The 22,212-nt window shown below is 40.6% G+C and overlaps 1 protein-coding gene and 1 long non-coding RNA gene across 2 annotated transcripts in view; one reads left to right on the top strand and one right to left on the bottom strand.

Annotated features, from left to right (window-relative positions):
- Positions 1-1,215: 1,215 nt before the first annotated feature.
- Positions 1,216-22,212, top strand: part of LOC114480483 (B-cell scaffold protein with ankyrin repeats-like) — a 36,272-nt gene continuing 15,275 nt past the window's right edge. Inside the window, exons 1-7 of the mRNA XM_028474662.1 lie at positions 1,216-1,253; positions 1,546-1,941; positions 5,986-6,122; positions 6,225-6,363; positions 6,458-6,600; positions 12,792-12,906; positions 14,473-14,654. Coding sequence (XP_028330463.1) covers positions 1,241-1,253; positions 1,546-1,941; positions 5,986-6,122; positions 6,225-6,363; positions 6,458-6,600; positions 12,792-12,906; positions 14,473-14,654 — 1,125 coding nt within the window. The 5' untranslated portion in view covers positions 1,216-1,240. The remainder of the gene's footprint in view (positions 1,254-1,545; positions 1,942-5,985; positions 6,123-6,224; positions 6,364-6,457; positions 6,601-12,791; positions 12,907-14,472; positions 14,655-22,212) is intronic.
- Positions 1,733-22,212, bottom strand: part of LOC114480484 (uncharacterized) — a 64,310-nt gene continuing 43,830 nt past the window's right edge. The window contains exons 3-5 of the long non-coding RNA XR_003676117.1: positions 6,183-6,328; positions 2,372-2,476; positions 1,733-1,923 (exon numbers count right to left, since the gene is read on the bottom strand). This is a non-coding gene — a long non-coding RNA (uncharacterized LOC114480484). The remainder of the gene's footprint in view (positions 1,924-2,371; positions 2,477-6,182; positions 6,329-22,212) is intronic.

Below are 22,212 nucleotides of genomic sequence, written 5' to 3'. Positions count from 1 at the left end.
AATATCAACATGTGGTCATTTGATCCAGTAAACTTGCGGAGACCTGCCATTGTGCTGCTGACTAAACTTTTGGTTAACTTCAAAACAAGAGCCCTATTTACAAAAGCGCTTAAAACCAATTGAAGACAAGAAGAGATACTTTTGTTTTGAAAAGAGGATGTTTGATTTTTAGCTTGAAGCCGGTCCCAGAATGCATCATGGGGCGATTGAGTATGACTAGAGTACTCACCGTGCATACTTAGGAAATATCCCAATATAATATACATGTGGGTATTTCTCACATGGTCAAACTTTTCACACTATCTATAGTGAATACACTACATACTCAACTAACAACTTCATTAATATTTCACTACGTTTCATTGCTAACATTGTTATTATTTATAGCCATTGACTTGGAGTAAGTTGGTGTTTTATGACATAAATATTGACATTAAATATTAATATAATGATATTAATACTGAAAAAAGCCAAATGCATCTTGGCTCAGCCCCAGCATCCTCTGTTTTCGGAGTTTGTCGTCGTTTAACGCCCCGGCACGGAAAAGAAATCGGTTTTCCAATTCTTTTGTGCCCTCTGGGATTAAATTGTGAAATTCAAATGGTGTAGTTTGAACTGATATTGTATTCTGATGTTTTTATTTTTAATTGTATAAATTAAATTTCATTGTAAATGGTATCCTGATGCTGCTCCATAGACTGTGAATGTAATGTACTGACCACCGTGTGTGTTGTATGTATGCGACTGCTCTGAGAATTGCTACAAAATGAATTGCCCTATGGGATCAATAAAGTTTTCTGAATCTGAATGAGTATAATTCTGAGAGGAATTTTCAGAAAAGAAATTTGTGTTTTCACAAAGTATACAAGTTTCCAAATTGAAACTTGTATTACAAACAGTGCTGACTCGTCATCTAACTTTACAGTCTAAAAGTTGAACAACACAAAACATTAGCCAACAAATATAGCAGCCTGAGGCATATTTTTTAAGTTTTGATCAAAATATGTATGACACTATTAAGATAATGGCCTAAAGAAATACAAAGTTGTTTAATTTTTTTTTTTTACTTCATGTGAGTAAGTGTCCAAGGCTGACTTTAGGTCTTTTTTTGAGGCTGTCATTTAGAGTCTTTTCTGACAAACCAACCAGGAAACTCTCTTATCAGACCGTGACAAAAGCTCCACTGTTTTCCCTCTCAGTGTGGACAGAGTGTGAGCTGCACACCAGCAGCACAGTAGACATGAGCCACACAGGTAAGCAGCTCCCTTTGCATTATTTATCCATGAAAATCATTGTTTCACTCATTTATACTCCGCCAATGAATGTGATTAATGATTTCATTAGCATGTCTCAATGACTTGTGGCCCTTTTGCAATGTTGGGGTTGTTTGAGTTTGCAATAATTCAGTGAATATGATTAAATAATGTACTTAGATTAATATTTAAACTGAGCTTGTTTGAGAAAGTTTCAGGGGTTGTTTGCATTTGATTAATCTCATTTGAAAAGAAGATGGTCACACTAAATATGAATGTTTGGGGACTATAGGAATGGATCTGCTCATTATTTATGAGATCGAGTCAAAGTCGTGGGTCGTCTACCTACAGTCAGTGTTTGCTGGTCACATTTCAAACGCTGGGATTCGCTGCTTTGACATCACCACAGTCTCAAGCCGGAGGGATGACTTCCTGGACATGGCCCAGTACAAGTGCAAAATCCTCATTCTTACCTCCAGCATGCTGCGGGGACTGTGCCAGTCGCGCCGATTCTTCCTGTCCCGTGTGCTGAGCCCTGCAGCTCATGTGGTGGTGCTGCTGAGTGGGGTGGACAGTCTGACACCTCTGCTCCAACTGGTCCCACTGAGTGGAGACGAGTGCTTTCACATCTCCAAAGCACAAGACACCAGCGAGTATCTGTCTGCTGTGGCTGATATAGTGAGCAAAGGTAAGATATTAATCATTTTTCCAACAGTAAACTATAACCTCAAATGGAAACCATAAAATCTTAAATAGATTTTTCAGCAGTGCTTGTGAAATCTAATCATTCTTATATTTTCCCTAAAGAAGGTAGAGCGGTCCCTGATCTTATTTGGTGAAGCAGCCTGGTGTGCAATCCCACCTGCACTATACCTCAAAACTCCATCAAAACTTTGTTTTGATTAAAATAACAGAGTTGAGATGAAATGTGTTGGATATTGTCATCCATATGCTTCCAATAAACAGTGCACAAGTATAAACAAACAATAACAGTCTATTGGTTTTGGGATGTTCTGTGGCATTTTAACCGCTTTACCTCCTTTAGGAAGGCTTTCCTTTATGTTCTTTCACAAATATATTTCTATGTCAAAAATGTTTATGTAGGCTTTTTTCTTTACCAAGCTTGCTAGATATCTATCGATCTTGTAGAATAGTTGTCCACAACCTTTTCAGCCCGCGACCCCCAAAATTAAGGTGCCAGAGACCGGGGACCCTCACTGTACCTGAAGGTGGTGGAACACAGACATGAACATTTAAGATGAGACAGGGTTATCAATACGGGGAATAAAGAGAAGAGATTTTTGGTGTCCATTCATAAAGTCAGCAAAATGATGGTCCATTGTCCATTAAAAACCACATGTATTTATTTATCTGAATAATATCCACTGTTATCCAGGAAGTTTATTATTATTGCGCCATAGTATATAGTCATCTTAATAATGTAAATCCTTGTTTTAAGCAGAAATAAAATAGGTTAAAAATGACAAAAATGGTGGAAAAGGTGGTGAAATTGAATTAAAAAAAAAACACAGGAATTGGTTTCAAATTAGAGTGGCCATAAATGGACAGAAATAGTGGTAAAAAGGGTTCAAAGTGTCAATAATGGCTTAATTGTAGCAGAAATGTAGAGTGTAATGTAATTCAAGTATAAACAATTAGTTTAAACTGGCAAATAATGGGCATGACACATCATGAATGTGGTTAAATTGGCAAAAATAAGCATGGAGTATGGTAAAAAGAGGTTAAAAGTCACAACAATGGGTCGACATATGTGACATAAGGTGGGAAAAGTGGTGAAAAGGGTTAATAAATGCCAAAAATGTCTTCAAAGTGGAAAAAATGTACAGAAAAGGCATTGAAATGTGATAGAGAAATGGCAGAAATGGAAGTAATGTAGCAAAAATGCATTAAAAGGAGTGAAAATGCGGCAAGAAAAAATGTTAAAAATAAGTTAAAATATGGCAAGTTTGGTGTAGTTGCAGAAAAAGGGTTAAAATAAGCAAAAATGGCCTCAAACTGTTCAGAAAGTATTCTTAGTTTCTTGAAGGCATCTGGCGACCCCCTCCCAGTGTCACGCAACGCCAAATGAGGTGCTGACCCCAAGGTTGAGAACTCCTGTTGTAGAGATACAATTTGTTAAAAATCATTTGTTGGTCATTTGATTATAGAAATGGGTTGATCGTAAACAAATCCAGCAACGTTGGGTGCATAAAATTGTTACCCTAACCATGTAGATATAGAAGCATCAGAGCTAAGAAAAGTCAACCATTATTTCATAACTTTTAAAGAAGCTAGCCTAATTATATAATCTAGGACTGTAGAAGACAACAAAACAGCTCAATATGTATTATTTGGAGAGTTGAACAAATTATGTTGATAGAATAGCGTAAAATGAGTCTCATAGTACAAATAATAAAGATGACACTTATTTGTTTTTCTATCATAAAGGCTAAGCTGTTTCAGGCCTTATTACTGGTGCATGTTAGCAAAATATTGGGAGTGTTTTTTGATGATCTGGGCTTTGCAAACCAAGAACATTTTACTCAAATTGCTCTTCCACAAAAAAAAGGGGGGGGGGGGATATTCAGATGGTGCAACCACACTGTGAAGAGAAGCTCATTATCTGTGAGGGAGCCTGGGCAGCAGCTTGGAAACCTGTTTTGGTTTTTTTCAAAGGATTCTTATGTAGTAAAGAATGACATGTAAGATTTCCTAACATCGGCTGCAGAGATACCCTGTAAAACTCTGCTGTATCCTCATCTGCTCCGCCAATTATCCTCTGCCTCCTTGTCTGGGCTTTTTTTTTTTTTTTTCTTCACTTGCGCCATTTGTGTGAAATCATAAAGCGGAGGAGTGGGCTCGTGTTTAAACAGGTGTGCCAGCAGGAAGAACATTGGATGCAAATTAGTCATCGTGAGCCATGCAAATTTAAGAGCACTCTGCTGCCTTCATTGCGGCGTTACAGCGACGAGCTTCGGACCAGGATGTAATTGACAGTTGTGTTGTGACACAGGAGTGCTCTGTATATTCATACTGCATGATGCTGGGGCTTTGTTGGACGAGAGCTTTAAAGAACAATGAGGGACTGTGCACTTGAGTAAATGCCACATGTTGAATATTCAACAATACATGTCGTTAAAATCTGCAACAAAGTTGTAACTGTATTTTCTGTAAAATAGTTTTTTTCCCTTAGGCCAGTAGTTCCCAAACAGGAGTATGTGTACCCCTGGGGGTACAGGAGCACATTGCTGGGGGTACTCAGAAATATTTAATAATTAATTTAAAAATAATAAGGAAATGTTCCTAGTTCCTTTTTAGCCTTTTTTTTGGTTTGGTTTTTTTTTTACAATTCATCACAAACTAACAGTAAGATTGCTCAATAAAATACTATATTTTCTTGTAATTCATTGAAACAGGATTATTTTATACTGTAAAGGCCAGTTTTATCACACTTTTGATAATAGGAGTAAATAATTAAAAAAGACTGTATTTACTTACTATTGAAGTAATCACATAAAAATAGAAGTTGAACTAAATTCCACCTTAAATTCCACTAATTGTTTAGAATTTGTAGATAAAGCCTTAGGGGACCAATGTTCGAGACACATTTAATTCGGAACTAAAATCGGAATAAACCAGCTACCTAATTCAGATTTAAGTTTAATTCGGAATTGCAATTACGTTCCAAATTAAGTGTTCACAAGGTCAGTTAAAAGATGATTTAACTTTTATTCTGAAATAAAGAGGAATTAAAGCTCTTGTGTAAACATGGCCATTTAGGGGTTTAGGAGAGCCAGATGTTCCACAAATGAAAACACATATGAAACTATGGAGAGGGTACTTATGATATTAAGAGGGAGTACATATGATTTGACAAAAATGCAAAGGGGGGAACACAGTACAAAAAAGACTGGGAACCACTGCCTAAGGCCACATGTGTGAAACTCAAGATCCGAGGACCAAATGTGGCCCTTCAGAGCACTCCATTTGACTCGCAGGAGAAAGTGAAAATGACTGAGAAAACATGAATCAGTGTGTAAATTACCAATAAATTCAGTTGTAAATTGCTGTTGAAAGAAACCAATTTTTTCCAAAATCCTGCAATTTTTTGTCAAATTGTTCTACAAAATCTCCCCAAATGAAATACAAATTGGACAAAAAGTAAGTCAATCAAAGGACATTGACGTATCTGTCACTTAATGCTTAGATATTGTTGATGCCTTCCATACTTTGTCTAAAATGCACCATGCTTAATAAGATATTAATTTGGTCTCACGCCATAAGAACTCTTAAAACCTTATTATGAACAGCTTCACTACTTTCTTTTCTCTTTTATTTTCTCCTTCCATTATTTATGGTTTTCCTTTTTGGTCCATTTCTGGGGTCCGCGGGGTGAGGTGGGTGGGTGGGTATGGGCTGGATGGGGTGTATTTTGATTTACTTTTCCTTTATGCATATATTATATTATACATATTGTAATGACTGAGAACAGAGAGACAGCTTTATCTTAATCTTACATGCTTTACCTGTTACCTTATTTGCTCAATATTACTGTATGTACTGTATATGCAAGTATCTTCCCTCTCTAAACAGAACACACAACGCTATGTACTGTTCTGAAAATATATATATATATTTTTTTTTAATGATCAAAAAATAAATAAATAAATAAAAATACACACTTTCCTTTGTGCATAATTTATCAAAACCATTTCATCCTGAACTCTTTTAGGGACGTCTGTCTCAAATGTCAACCCCGTGATCCAGAAACCGTTGGGTTCAAAGCAGAAGGTGGCTCGAAGGCAGCCATCTGAAGCTGATGGTGTGACATCAACCATTGTGGTCATACCTGGCAGAGTTCCCCGTGGGGTGAGAACCTCATCAAGTCAGTAGTGAACCATTTGGGTTTTTCCATAAAGCGCCACTTACGGAGGATGCACTGCTATCCCCCCACGCCGTCTGTTTTGGCAGAGCTCCACCGATGTGTTCATTCTCTTGAAAAACGAGTTGGCCGGCTACGACTCTGTGGTGGAGTTCACTGCAGTGAATCAGAAAGTGCGAGTGAAGCCTGTTCGCTGGAACGAGAGAATCCTGTGTGTCAGAGCACCAGGTAGACAGAATCACAGAAGCAAAGCGAAGCAAAATCCATACATATAACACTTGATGGTTTTTTTGCCCTTATTATGGGATTTTTCCTATCACAGATTTTCCAGCTGGAAATGTGCACGTAAGTGTCTATAGTGGAGGAGTCCTTCTAAACACTGCTGAGATGCAGTATTACAGCAGCATGGAGGAAATGGCCTGCCTCTTGTCACAGGTGGCAGACCCTGTACTCTTCATGTGTCAGGTACTCAGTTAACACACCTGGATGGATGGATGGATGGATGGATGGATGGATGGATAATTATCTCTTTTGTGAACAAGATGATTGATATTAATGATTTAGGACACGTGTAAAACTCATGCCCCGGTGCTTATATTGGATGGCTACAGTCATTTTTAATGTTAAACAGTTGAAAAAAACTCAAAATATTTACAAAATCCATATATTTTTCTCAAATTATTACATAACATTTACCTTAATTAAAGAGAAATTGGTCACATAATCAAGGAAATTTAAAGTAAAGATCCTGTTGGCACTGATATCAATCAGTTATTGCTTGAATATTGTCGGTTTTTTCCATATTTTTAATGTTACGTATGCGTACAAGTGCAATGTAATGTAATGTTAAAATTACTCCGTGGCCCACTGGAGATCAAACTCCTCCGTATTTGGCCCCTGAACTAAAATAAGCTTGACACCCCTGATTTAGGACTTTGGTTATGGTAAGACAGCAGATTACATATAGGAAGAACTTAAACCTTTTAAGGCGTGGGGATAAAAACTTCAAATTGATTTTTGTTTTTGTTAGTCAACATATCTTGTGCCGTGTGAAAAGCTACTTCACTTATGTAGGGCCTCCAGTTTTCCCTAATCGTAAGAAATGGAGAAAGTAATCAGACTCAATCCGTGTCTGTGCCCAACACCAGCTAAAGCGAAAAGGACACGTTTTGGATTCACAGTTGGAAGCAGCGATCTTGTCATGCCGAACTGCCGTTAGCATAGCCGTTAGCGACGGATGAGAGTACACCTCCGGGTCACGTGCTTTGGCAAATCGGTAATGGAAAAAACGAAAAAAGGTGTTTGTTTTCTGTTTTTCGTTTTCTGTACCGAAGCAAAAGAGCTTGAATTTTCATTTTGGTTTTGGAAACAAATATCAAATAATGAGTGTTCTTTTTTTCGTTTTTCATGTTTTTGTTACATAATGAAAAACGAATGAACGAATGATACACGGATTAGACTCGTTTTGTTTTTTTCACTCTTCATTTAGCACGAGAATGTCTCACGTGCATGTTTTAGGTCAGGACAATATCATACATTTACGCTCTATTTTTCACTGGAAAACAGGTAAATGAATGACTGCAAAATGAGACAAACGGACAAATACTGGATGTACAATTCGGCCAATAATTGCTCAAAAATCTCACACTACGTATTAAGTTTATAGTCGTGACCATGTTATCCTGTGACTGAAAATGTTCGCAGAGCTTCATCTGAAGTGTGTTGTGATTAAGAACTTTGTTTATTATGACTCGTTTTCCTGATGACACGTCAGTGACGTCATGGCAGAAGCATTACACCTCCAAATTCACTGTAACCATCCCGTTTACATAAATTCTCTGAAGCATAAGCATTAAAACATAAAATTAATAACAGTAGTTGACTCCAATAACTATTTAGCATGTTTGGTACAATTTTGAGACATTTAATAGCCATTAAAGTCATCAAAACAGAGAAAGACAATGAAACGGAACGCAAATGGAAACGAAAGTGTAATGACGTAATGCACAAACCCTGAAACGGAATTTGGGAAATTTTGAAATGAAAATTCAGATTGTTCCTGTTATTTAATTATTTGGACTAGGCCTAGGCAATGAATCAAGATTTCTATTTAGGCGATATAGAAAATTACAATATCGCCTACAACCATATATTTTTTATTTTATATTATTATTTTATTTTTTATTAAAATACTGGTTTTAGGAGTCGCTGCTTTCGGTACTTCTCAGACAAGCATGAAAAGCACAGTTAGATAAATTGCTGAGTGCGTCCTAACCATAGACTGTAAAAAGAATGGATGATGTAGGCTCACGTGGAAGTGAAGCTTTTATTTTTAGAGCTCCCCCTGCCGACTGGCAGCAGTATAGGTCATAAACCCCGCCTCCTCAATGATAACGGATGGGATGTGGGTCAAACTGTAAAGTTAAAATACTCTAATCATTCTTTTCCTAACCTAAACTCTACTGTGATCATTAGTTACTATCACCCTACATTGTGTTCAAGAGCTCATTTTTCTGTGTAGTCTATTTTAAATAAGTTATCTGAAGTTGAAAAACGGGATTTGACGTGATATATGACAATGATTGACAGCCTCAGATCTTGTGTAGCTCTCTTTGTGAATAGCATAAACAGTTACGTAGTGAAGGAAAGCCCAGACACATTTAACGTTTCTGTTCAGTTTTTTTCGTCTTTTTTGAGCTACTAGTACTAACCTCTATGACCTGATCATCTGAACAAGACATTGGTAGAATTTCCAGTGGGAAAGATACTTAAGTTCTTGGCATAGCTGGGCTGCGTAACTCAACAGGGAAGTACGCTAAATGGGCGGGGCGTGTTACCAGGGCTCCTCCAGCCGGGCCCTACTGCACAGACTCTGGCTCCAAATGACGTCAAACTTGCAAGATGGCTGCACCCCTAAGCGCTGTATTTTGGCTTCAAGAACATTGAGTGGCAACAGCTCCAGTGTACGCCCACTGGTCCTAACCCAGACCTTCATCTAAACGAGCCACACTGCAGAACTCACTCACATATGCTGTCACTTATAGGAGAACAAGCCAAAAGCAGCTGCAGCTGTTTGTTCATAAATGAGCCTGTGTGGCATTTTGCATCAGCAGATTTTACCCAGAATTATCTTTCTGGTAAGACGTTATTGAGTTAAAAATATTTTTGGTCCATATCGCTAAGCCCTAATTCAAATTCACAGTTTCCAACTTTCTGTAAGCTGTCAGTTTACATTATTCTCACATTCAAACTCGGAGAAAGGATATCAGCTTGCTCAGTGCATTTATGCATTTGCAGAGATGTAAAGATCAACTGTGATGTAGGAAGCTTGCGTTATTATACAATACTAATTGTCAAGGTAACAAATGTTGTGCAACCATTTAGGTAATAGGTAGGGCTTACACAAAAGACTCATTCTGAAAGCCCTTCATTCAGCAGATCATATAAGGCTGTACATTAAAATTTGACCGCTTTACTATTATTATTCTAACAATGGTCACCCATTGATTCTTTTTGAATATAGGGGGCACATTTGTATGCAGATCTACTCTTGCCTCAAAAGAACTCTTCTGAGGCTCTTTGAATGTGCTCAGCCACTTAGTGACTCATCCTTATGTAACTCAGTAAGTGAAAGTATTCAATCACAGGCCTCAGAGCTGTGCTCACAAATCAATTCACATGAGGCGATAGAAAGATGTGGAAAACTAAATGACGAATTGGTATCCGCATAATTCTGCCCAGTGTTTATTGGAGCCTCTGTTTACGAGTTTGAAATGAAGGAAAGGTTTCAGATTCCTGTCGCTACACTTGATTTGATTAGCTCTCCTTTGCTGAAGAGGCAATTTTGAGTCACGCCAAAAGATAAATTTGGCAGTAAAATTTGGAAATGAATTGTGTGAACTTGCTGGGCACAACTCTAGTTTGTGCACAGTTAAATTCCACTTGGCATTTTTATTGCACTTGTATTTGCAGCTAGTCACTGACACCACTTCCGCCTCATTTTGGATTTAGTGGCCAATTTACCTCCTCCATGAACCGCCACCTTAACGTGGTGGAGGGGTTGAGTACCCAAATAATCCTGGGAGCTATGTTGTCGGGGGCTTAATGTCCCTGGTAGGGTCTCCCAAGGCAAACAGGTCCCAGGTGACGGGTCCGACTAAGAGCGGTTCAATAGCTATATATGTACATTAAACAACAAAGGCAGTTAACGTCGCCAGGATTGGCGCTACCGGGGCCCCACCTTGGAGCCAGGCCTGGGGTTGGGGCTCGAGCGCGAGTGCCTGGTGGCCGGGGCTTTGCCCACGGGCCCCGGCCGGGCAGAGCCCGAAAGGACGACGTGGGCCCGCCCTCCCGTAGGCCCACCACCCGCAGGAGGGATCATATGAGGCCGGTGCAATGTGGATCGGGCAGTCGTCCAGGGCGGGGGCCTTGGCGATCTGATCCCCGGCTACAGAAGCTAGCGTTAGGGACGTGGAATGTCAGCTCTCTGGCGGGGAAGGAGCCTGAGCTTGTGTGCGAGGTGGAGAAGTTCGGACTAGATATAGTCGGTCTCACCTCGACACATAACAAGGGCTCTGGAACCAGCCTTCTCGACAGGGGTTGGACTCTCTTCTACTCTGGAGTCGCCAATGGTGAGAGGCGCCGGGCCGGGTGGCTATACTTCTTGCCCCCCGACTTAGTGCCTGTACGTTGGAGTTTACCCCGGTAGACGAGAGGGTAGCCTCCCTCCGCCTTCGGGTGGGGGGACGGATCATGACTGTTGTTTGTGCCTATGGGCCAAACAGCAGCTCGGAGGAGCCACCCTTCTTGGATTCCTTAGAGGGAGTACTGGAGAGTGCTCCTTCTGGGGATTCCCTCGTTCTGCTGGGGGACTTCAACGCTCACGTTGGCAGCGACAGTGAGACCTGGAGGGGCGTGATTGGGAGGAACGGCCCCCCTGATCGGAACCCGAGCGGTGTTTTGTTGTTGGACTTCTGTGCTCGTCACAGATTGTCCATAACAAACACCATGTTCAAGCATAAGGGTGTCCATATGTGCACTTGGCACCAGGACACCCTAGGCCGCAGTTTGATGATTGACTTCGTAGTCATGTCATCGGACTTGCGGCCGCATGTCTTGGACGCTCGGGTAAAGAGAGGGGCAGAGCTGTCAACTGATTACCACCTGGTGGTGAGTTGGCTCCGATGGCGGGGAGGATGCCGGTTAGACCTGGCAGACCCAAACGTATAGTGAGGGTCTGCTGGGAACGCCTGGCAGAGTCTCCCGTCAGAAGGAGCTTCAACTCCCACCTCCGGGAAAACTTCAACCATGTCTCGGAGGAGGCGGGGGACATTGAGTCCGAGTGGGCCATGTTCCGTGCCTCTGTTGCTGAGGCGGCTGATCGGTGCTGTGGCCGCAAGGTAGTCGGTGCCTTTCGTGGCGGCAATAACCCAAACCCGTTGGTGGACACCGGGGGTGAGGGATGCCGTCAAGCTGCCCAACCTGTCCACATGTGTTTTGTGGACCTGGAAAAGGCATTTGACCGTGTCCCTCGGGGATTCCTGTGGGGGGTCCTCCGGGAGTATGGGGTATCGAACCTCCTGATAGGAGCTGTTCGTTCCCTGTATGACCGGAGTCAGAGTCTGGTCCGCATTGCCGGCAGTAAGTCGAAATCGTTTCCGGTGAGGGTTGGACTCCGCCAGGGCTGACCTTTGTCACCGATTCTGTTCATAACTTTTATGGACAGAATTTCTAGGCGTAGTCAGGGCGTTGAGGGGGTCTGGTTCGGGGGCCTCAGTATTGCATCACTGCTTTTTGCAGATGATGTGGTCCTATTGGCTCCAACATACTGTGACCTTCAACTCTCACTGGATCGGTTCGCAGCCGAGTGTGAAGCGGCCGGAATGAGAATCAGCACCTCCAAATCCGAGTCCATGGTTCTCGACCGGAAAAAGGTGGAGTGCCTTCTCCGGGTTGGAGATGAGGTTCTGCCCCAGGTGGAGGAGTTTAAGTACCTCGGGGTCTTGTTCACGAGTGAGGGAAAGATGGAGCGAGAGATCGACAGGCGGATTGGTGCGGCGTCTGCAGTGATGCGGAGTCTGCACCAGTCCGTCATTGTAAAAAGGGAGCTGAGCCAAAAAGCGAAGCTCTCGATTTACAGGTCGGTCTACGTTCCACCCCTCACCTATGGTCATGAACTTTGGGTCATGACCGAAAGAACAAGATCACGGGTACAAGCGGCTGAAATGAGTTTCCTCCGTAGGGTGGCTGGGCTCTCCATTAGAGATAGGGTGAGAAGCTCAGTCATTCGGGAGGAGCTCAAAGTAGAGTCGCTGCTCCTCCGCATCAAGAAGAGCCAGATGAGGTGGCTCGGGCACCTAATTAGGATGCCCCCTGAACGCCTCCCTAGTGAGGCGTTCAGGGCACGTCCCTACGGAAGGAGGCCCCGGGGAAGACCCAGGACACGCTGGAGAGACTATGTCTCTCGGCTGGCCTGGGAACGTCTCGGGGTCCCCCCGGAAGAGCTGGAGGAAGTGGCCGGGGAGAGGGAAGTCTGGTCCGCCCTACTGATAGATGGATGGGTGGATGGATGGATGGTGGCCAATTTACTTGCCTCAGTAGTAAAAAGAGAAAGGGTTTCTCACTTTCGCAAGTCAGTGGGTGTGTCTTGATTTTAGGCCCTTCAGGTGTCTTCTGTTGACCAGTTGGACCAGAGGCTGGCCTCCATGCTTTTGGAGAAAATGTCCAACAGAAGCATTCGAAGACTGAAGAGGGAAAACTCATCAGAACGAGGTAGGAGATTGTAAGGCTGCGATTACAAATTTCACATTTGAGTTTACTTGGGTTGCTTAAGCCAGGGGTACTCAAAATTGGAGTCAGGACCCCTTTTGGGGTTGCGAGACATTGCCTTCAAGAAAGTAAGAATATTTTCTGAACAATTTAAGCCAATGTTTGCTTATTTTTACAACTACACCAAACATTACTCCCATTCCTGCCACTTCACCATCAAATTCCAACGCCTTTTCTGTACATTTTCTCCACTTTCAAGACATTTTTGGCATTTATAAGCCAGTTCCATCACTTTTCCCCACCTAATGTCACATATGTTAACCAATTATTGTCATCTTTAACTTCTTTTCACCATATTTCATTCCCCCTCACATTTTTGGTCACTCTAATTGGTAATTTTTAACCATTTTTAAAATCCCATTTCACCACCTTTTCCACCATTTTTGGTCACTTTTAGTTCATTTTATCTCTGATTAAAACAATGATTTACATCTTTAAGATGACTATATGCTATAAACTTCCACGATAACAAAACTGCATATTCTCCTAATAATATGCCATAGCACAAATTAATAATATTTAACTTGGTTTAAAGACTAAACGATTTAATGCAATTTTGTACCCAATCTGCTGTATTAATAATCCATCTTCAAAATAAAAGCACAAAAAGTTCCCCACATTTTTGCCAAAACATTTAGCTTCCAATACACAAAGACATACAGTAATAAGTTTCTTATTGTGATCAATATATTATGACATTAAGACATTAGCAGCAGTTAATGATAATGCATTACTATTTGATTCAGTCTTCAGTCTCGCCAGGATCACAGCTCAGTGGCACAGTGCTGCTCCTGAACGATGCACATTAGCCTTCAGTTATTTCTCGGCTCATTATGGGGCAGATTGATGGCTTCATCAGCTTTTAAGATTGATTCTTAACTCTGCTAAAAAGGGCAGAGGGAAATGTTGCCATGACAAACACGTCAATACGTGGCTCAGAGCTGTCTTTCTTCCATTCCCCTTGTGTTAAGATTGTCAACATTCCATTGGATATTAGAAAGCTGTGTGTGTGTGAGCGCGTGTGTGTGGAGTTTCAAGGCTAAATGGACTAAATACATGTGGCCATGCCAGCCTGTCATTGCCCGATCCCGTTAGATCTGTGAAGCTAAGCAGGTCTGGGCCTGGTTAGTAGGTGGATGGGAGACCACTGAGAATTCCAGGTGCCACAGTGGGGTGGCAGTCACCCCAGTGGTATCTGTCATTGTGTCCTTGGGCAAGGCACTTTACCCACATTGCCTAGTATGAATGTAGTGTGTTGGTGGTGGTCGGAGGGACCGATGGCGCACTTTTGCAAGCCTCGCCTCCATCAGTCTGCCCCAGACTGTAGCTGTGGCTACAACAGTAGTTTACCACCACTAGGTGTGGAGTGAAAGAATAATCCCTTAATTCTGTAAAGCGACTTTGAGTGTCTAAAAAAGCGCTATGTAAAATTGATGCATTATTGTTATTATTAAATAGATTTTCCCCAAACAAATTCAAAAGTATACACGATTATACTTTCCTACACAGATGTTCACTCGCTGCTCCACTTCATGGCTCAGTATGGATTTAGAAGTGCCTCCAGCGTGCTGCTGCAGTGTCCCGGTGCCCAGCATGCACTGCATACCACCAATGCACATGAACACACTCCCATGGAGATTGCCAAAAGTCATGGCCACACGGAGCTCCACGCCTTACTGAATGAGACCCTGGTAACCACCCACTCTTCAATTCACTTACACTCGTTCTGGAATGTTACTTCTTTAAACATGTGCAACGTTTGTTTTTCTGAGGTTGATCAGTAGAGTTGTGCTGGTCCGGTTCAGAGAAACACCTTTAGGTTGTTTACCTGTTAACACACTTTATTGTGCTAATATGGCTTGTTAGAGCTTGATATGTAACAATGACCCGAAATGTTATTAAAAAAATAAAAAATAAATAAATAAAATGGTATAAAACCCTCAATAATGTAACAAGATGCTGAGCCTAAAATGTAAAAACTTGTCGTTATTACATTATGGGGTACGCAGAATATTTTTTCCATAATAAATCATTGACTCACTCTATGATGTAATACAATTATTTAACTATTATTGGAAAAAAACTTATACAATATTTTAATGGCAGTGGCTATCCGTACATAGCGCCCCTCATTGGCCAGTTAATGTGACATGATAGGTCACATGATTAAGACGCTACATACTTGTTCTTCTGTTTGCTATTGATACGTAGATTCCTGAACTACGTTACGGACTAACTAACCCGAACCGTAACCCTAACCTATGTTACGGACTTACCCTAACCGTAGACCTAAATGATGTTACGGACTGACTAAATCTAACCCTAACCCTAAACTACATTACGGACTAACTAACCCTAACCGTAACCCTAAATCTAAATTACATTATGGACTAACTAACGCTAACCGTAAGCCTCACCCAAAACTAAATTACGGACTAACTAACCCAAACCTTAAACCTCACTCTAAACTACATTACCGACTAACTTACCCTAACCGTAAGCCACACCCTAAACTACATTACTGACTAACTAACCCTAACCGTAAGCCACACCCTAACCTTCTGAAGTAGATTTCTTGCCATCGTGAATTTTGTACGTGTATAGCTTGTTCACCATTTTTTCTTCTGATTTGAATGTACATAATGGTCACATGACTTCCGGTAACATCATAGGCCACGTACGAATAGCACTGGGGGTTGTCCGTACGGCTACATACGAATAGCCACTTTGTATTTTAATTGGTTGTGTTGGTACAAAATAAGTGTTTAAAGGGGAAAAACAATTGATCAGTTAGATTGAACATGTGATTGTTATAATTGGATGTAATAATATGGAATAGATGAGATGACTGGCACCTTGTACCCTCAAGTGGTTTGGAGAAGCTTTACCGTTTGCAACTATACTCTATGACCCGATTTAGTGAAGTACAAACAACGTGTCATCTAGGAATAATGTCAGCTTCAAAAGTAGAGGGACAGCAAATACGTGTTTGTCATGATAACAAAGCATTACTCAAGTTTCAAGCATCCCGCTGTTGGCAGCTGACTTTATCAATGTTATCAAAAGTTACACATAAATGCACTTTTATGGTTCATAAAATCTGGGACAATAAGGACAGTTGACTAAATATTCAAATTACGGCAAATGTTGTCTTTCTTCACAAACTACAATCTATGTTTCTACTTGAATGAATAGGTTGCCTCTGAGCCCTGGAGAAACATTAAAGAAACCCATCCACTTGTTTTTACGACAGCACAAAGGCCTATTACACACACTGCATACTACAGACAGAGGAGACACTTCTGAAAATGTCAATATCTAATGACAGCAGCTAAATTTAATCGATTTGTGAGCAAATTAGAGCGATCCATTGATCCACGATTACTTGTTATACAGCCAATAGGACATCATTTTACCTCTAAGTGGAACGTTGTGGTTTGAGTTACCTGCAATCACTACGATCTGTGCTACTGCTCGAGAGGTGCGACACACAACGCAAGAGATGCTTTTTTTAATAACCAATAGACCAGCAGCGCTGAAAGCAAGCAGTAGTTTATCAATAATGAACAGGATGAAGGGGGTAGAAAGGTAGAAAGGAAAGCAATAGAGTGACCTGTATATCAGCAGCCCTCTGATGACCGTGTTAACATCCAGCTTGTCGGGATGGAATGAACACCCACTCTCTCATCCAACAATGGTTTTCCTAATGGAACAACCCAACAGAGATTTGACAGGCTGTTTGTCCAAGCATGCACTGTGGCTCACTAAAGCATACGTTCAGGCAATTATTGCATCCACTAATGTTGAGTTGTTCTGCCTAATAGCAGCTGTTTTTTTCATGATGAACTATAGATTAACCGCATGTTTTATGATACCATTCACTCTGCAGCCACACGCTCACCAATAAGATGCAATCAGAGTATATCGCTTGATATTAATGCACCCTCACTGAAACAACATTGGACACGACGTCTACTTTCGTCTGATTTCATTAGCTAGTGAAATCATATTCATTTCCAAGGGAAAACTTCAAATATCTAGGTAGAGAGTTTGAAAACAACAGGTTGGCTGTGTTCTAAATCGCATATCAACGTACTGTAAACTACACAATCAATGAGTATATACTGTCTTACTACTGTATATACCACTAGTATGGTTAGGAAGATTAAGATGGTAACCGTTCCCCACTGAAGTATACATCGAAAAAAAAAAGAAAAAAAATGAAGTATACTTCGAAGTTTCCCAAGATGCATTTTGAACCAACAATGACAAAAACCTGAAGCACATTGAGGCTAAATATCTCCGTTGATTCTCCACCTTTGAAAGTTCTGAAAACAAGTGAGAAAGTAGAATATCAACATGTGGTCATTTGATCCATGAAACTTGCGGAAAAAACATTTCATGCAGACATTTTGGAGATTTTTGGAGACCCGCCATTGTGCTACTGACAAAACTTCTGATTAAAAAAAAAAAAGACAAAACAAGAGCCCGATGAACAAAAGCATTAAAAAACTAATGGAAGACAAGAAGAGATGCTTTTGTTTTGAAATGGGATGTTTGCCTATTAGCTTGAAGGATAATTTTACATTCCGCACGCAATGCATCATAGGGCGGTTGAGGATGGCTAGTGTGCCCATTGTGCACACTTCAAAAATGTCCCAATAAAGTATACATTTGGGTATTTCTTGCGTACTCAGTCTTTCCATACTAATTGGAACACACTACATACTCATGTTGATGTCAGACTTAGTATGAGTAGTACGTTAGTACGACCTTTCAAACACAGCCATTGTTTTGTGCATGAAGCAAATTCAAATTCAACAGATCGTAACTCATGTCTGCATGGAGCGACTACGGGGAGAGAAATAGTGCCATGCCACCATTTTTCAAAAGAAACAGTTTTTTTGCTTGATTACTTTGTTTGTTTTTGTTCCTTCTGTTTTTATTCTTACATACAATATTATAAACAAGTTATTAAAAACTGTCTTTTTGCAGTAATAAAAGTCACTCAACTTCAAAATATTTAATCTAATGCAAATATTTGTCTTTAAATCATCTCTCATTGACTTTAAATCTAACAATATCAACACTAATTATACAATAACAATATATAATAATATCACAACTAATTACCACCTTGCTGCAACATTTAATAAAGTGTGTTGAGTTTAACTACTGGTAGTAATAGATACTCAATGGATATCTTTCCATTGGATGCTGTTGGTGGCAGTAGTAACACCAGTTAATGGATCTTTTGAGGACAAAACTGTCATGCTGATATGTTTTGATGCATTTGATTTATTGGTGGCTGACCATTACCATGGAAACATGGCAAAGTCAAAGCCCGCATTCACACAAAGAATCACAAGGTTTAGTGCTAAGGTGGACGGTTGGCTGCATGAAGTGCATTATTAAGTAAAAAATAATAGTAACTCAACATGAAGTTTAAGAACATAAAGACCAGCTATAAAACCACAGTTAGGTAAGTAAAGTGTCTTTAGTGATTAGCAGCTAGTAAAATGCATCATTAAACATTCAATAAAAAAAAGTTCTAAAGTACCTATTGAACTAATAAACCAAATTAAAGTGCAATAACATTTTGTTTGAAAATAATTTAGAAACAAAGTTGTAGTTTGTATCCTTTCTCTAAAAAAATATTCACTTTTCTGTCACGATCCAGACCCCACAGCTGTAATTTAATAATAAATATATAAAAAAATACATTACTCTATATTTATTTTTCTGTTTTTCCTTCTCTCTCTGTCATTTCTCTGTGTCTCTTAGCATTCGCCGTATCCTTGAGTTTCCTCTTTGTGGTTGGTATATGACATTTGAGGGTTTTCTTTTCCCAAGGCAGTAAAACATATATTTATGTTTATATTTTACTATTTGACCAACAAGAAATATTTTAACTTTTATAACCATAGTTTGCATTTTACTGCAGCACTTTTTCTGTGATGTGGCCATGACATCCTGTAGGTACAGCAGGTAAAACATAATGTAAATGTCTACGTGTGTATATCTACTGTATTACTTTTTCTTTATTTAGTAAGGACAAACTCCAGCTTTTCTGACGCTTTAAGTCAACCTGTAGAAAACGTCTCTCTGGAGAGACATTTAAACCCTGGAACAGCTGTTGTGGATGTATTTATTCCCGTAGCAACACAGCTCAGAGTGACTGCAGACTGAGCGAGGTTGGATCTGACTGCTCATGCAAACATGCAGTGAGTTTGCAGAGCTGACAGGGGGGTGTAAAGTCAAACAGAGGGTCTGTCCACAGAGACATCAGCATCCCTACAGATCTACTGCACGCACACACACACACGTAGGCAGCTGACATATTTTGTGTTATAGACAGTAATTAATACTCATCCTGACGGCTAAATGCGTAGCGTACACGCGTAGCGTGCTATTAGAACTGTTACAGTTGTGACTGTGAGGGGAGGTGTAGATTCTCTCTTGACTTGTCTGCAGTGTCCCCCCCCCCACCTCCATTTAATCAATCCATGATGCATCAGTGATTTTGGCGTCTGTGTACCAGCGCTCTGTCAATAAACCCTGAATGGATCGTCCCGTGCTTCATTCACAGGCTGAATCACTCACAAGCCCCTGCGTCAGATCTACTCGTCTGGCCTGGCCCTGCTGCACTTCTTTGTTAATTAGCTGTGAACTGCTCCAGAGGGGGAAAAGCTGAATTATTCAAAGAGCACAATAACTAGAATACAAATATAGAAAGTGCTCGGCTGTTTCCCCCCACTGTGTTTACGTCCCCAATCTGTAATATTGTGCTATCTTAATTAGCAACACAATTTGCCGTTTTCCCTTTTGAATAATTTAACGCAAGGCGACTGCTTTTCCTGTCGATTACATTTAGATTGACTGCACTAGGACCGTATGATTTCACTTTGTGCGTTGGGATGCTGGGATAATTACAAACTACATCTCACTCCTTTGGTCTTCCATGTGCTGCAGGCGATGTGTGTGTGTGTATAGACTGCAGTCTTATCCAAATTCAAGGAAGTCAAATTAGGCGACATCCTACACTCTACTCTTGGAGGTTTAATGATTCCTGTCTTTACTTTGCATATTTTTCTTGTTTGGTTAGTGACCGTACAGTCATGATGCAAGAAATCCAAAGATTTGTTCATCATTTGAATGAATATTAGACTTATTGATATTATTGATATAACAAATACTTTTAAATGAATATTTTAAACACAAGCACTCAGAGAGGGCAAACCTCCACCAGGATATTACAGTCATCTGGATCAGTGATCCTGATAACAAAACGCCACAGGAAATCATTCCTCCAATTATTAGAAAATGGAAGACATACAAGACCACTGATAATCTCCCGCGATCTGGGGCTCCATGCAAGATCCCCCGTGGGGTCATTTTGACCCCACGGGGGGACCTAGTGAATGACCTGCAGAGAGCTGAGACCAAAGTAACAAAGGCAATCATCAGTAACACACTACGCCGCCAGGGACTCAAATCCTGCAGTGCCAGACGTGTCCCCCTGCTTAAGCCAGTACTTGTCCGGCCCCATTTGAAGTTTGCTAGAGAGCATTTGGATGATCAAGAAGAGGATTGGGTGAATGTCATATGGTCAGATGAAACCAAAATAGAACTTTTTGGTAAAAACTCAACTCGTCCCGTTTGGAGGAGAAAGAATGCTGAGTTGCACCATACTTAATGTAAAGCATGGGGGTGGTAACATCATGCTTTGGGGCTGTTTCTCTGCAAAGGGACAAGGATGACTCATTCGTGTAAAGGAAAGAATGAATGGGGCCATGTATCGTGAGATTATGAGTGAAAACCTCCTTCCATCAGTAAGGGCATTGAAGATGAAACGTGGGAGCAAATATTTATTCCCGGTTATTGTTTTCCGGAGTTTTACTGGGCTTTTTATCGGTGATTAGCACACACACAGACTGCAGTCGCTACAGTCGCGTTCTGAACGCACCTTATACAAACCCCGCGTAAACAAATAGAGCAAGCCGCGGAAACAAACTTGTGTGGGCATTTAGGAATCAAAAAAAAGAATCGAAATGCAAACATCTTCGTGACAGTTCCTTAACTGGACAATAGGAACCGGTTCCTATTTCCCTTTTTTGCGAACAATGTTGATGAAATGCGCAATCCGGATCCGGTCCAGGTGAAACTTGGTGTGGTAATTGAGGAACCAACCCAACATAACTGAGTGCAATTTCATAAAGATCGGTAGATTACAAACTGAGATTTACATTTTTTAATTTCCTTAATGATGAGAGATAGGAATTTTTCCATTTTTGAAATTGAACCAAAATGGGTAGAATGATCCGGATCCCCTCCAAAATTTAATGGAATCTTCCACTGCGTAAGGTCAATCTTTCGTTAAGATTTTGTCAAAATCCACTAAGTACTTTTGACATAACCCTAACAGACAAACAAATAAATAAACCGGTGAGAATATTGCCTCCTTGGTAATATTAGTACAGGTTTAAATCATTAATTGTCACCTATGTAGGGGTATAACATTAAATGCATTCTCTCAGTGGGGGTCTAGAGCCCTCCTCATGGGGCCTCTCAAGTCCTTTAATTTCTTTAACCATTAGATCACCACTGCACAGATAGTTCAGTGCCAACATACAGGGTTAATTCACAAGTAGTTCGTACATTTGATTAACGCATTCTAATGTAGAATACAGTAGCGTTGCACATGGAACGTAACATCTCAGAGTATTTCATATGGCATGTGGTAAAGGAATAGTTCTTTCCACTTGAACTTAAATGCAGTTGCCAAACTGTAGCACAAGCCTGATTACTCTTAGAACTTTCTGTTCTTTTAAATGTCTTAGCAATCCACTTTTGGCCATTTCAGTAAGGTCTTAATCAACACAAAAGTACTTACTCAATCCTTATTTAATGCAATTTAAAGTTCAAGTCTAGTTCAGTAAAGTTGCAGGGATTAAGTGCTATTGTTGCATTGTTCCCCATTACTGAGGGCACGCATATTAGCAACGTCTTCTCTGCAACAAGTTGGAAGAATCCGACCATTGATTGCCTTTACACTTGGAGCTGAATGACTCACTAATACACGTGACAACAAAGTTACTTTAGAAGCGTGAGTCACTGTTTGTTTACTGACAGCTACAGTACTTCCACTATTAAACCTGAAGTTGCAGTGAAGTCTAATATCTATGTCAGTAAGTAACTACTATCGCTGCCCTTCTATCACAGTTCAGTCCTTTAAGTAGCACATGCTGA

This window comes from Gouania willdenowi, chromosome 18 (genome assembly GCF_900634775.1).
Source record: "Gouania willdenowi chromosome 18, fGouWil2.1, whole genome shotgun sequence".
In the NCBI taxonomy this organism is placed as follows: Eukaryota; Metazoa; Chordata; class Actinopteri; order Blenniiformes; family Gobiesocidae; genus Gouania; species Gouania willdenowi.
The sequence above is the reverse complement of the archived record's forward strand: the minus strand, read 5'-3'. Positions and strand labels throughout refer to the sequence as shown.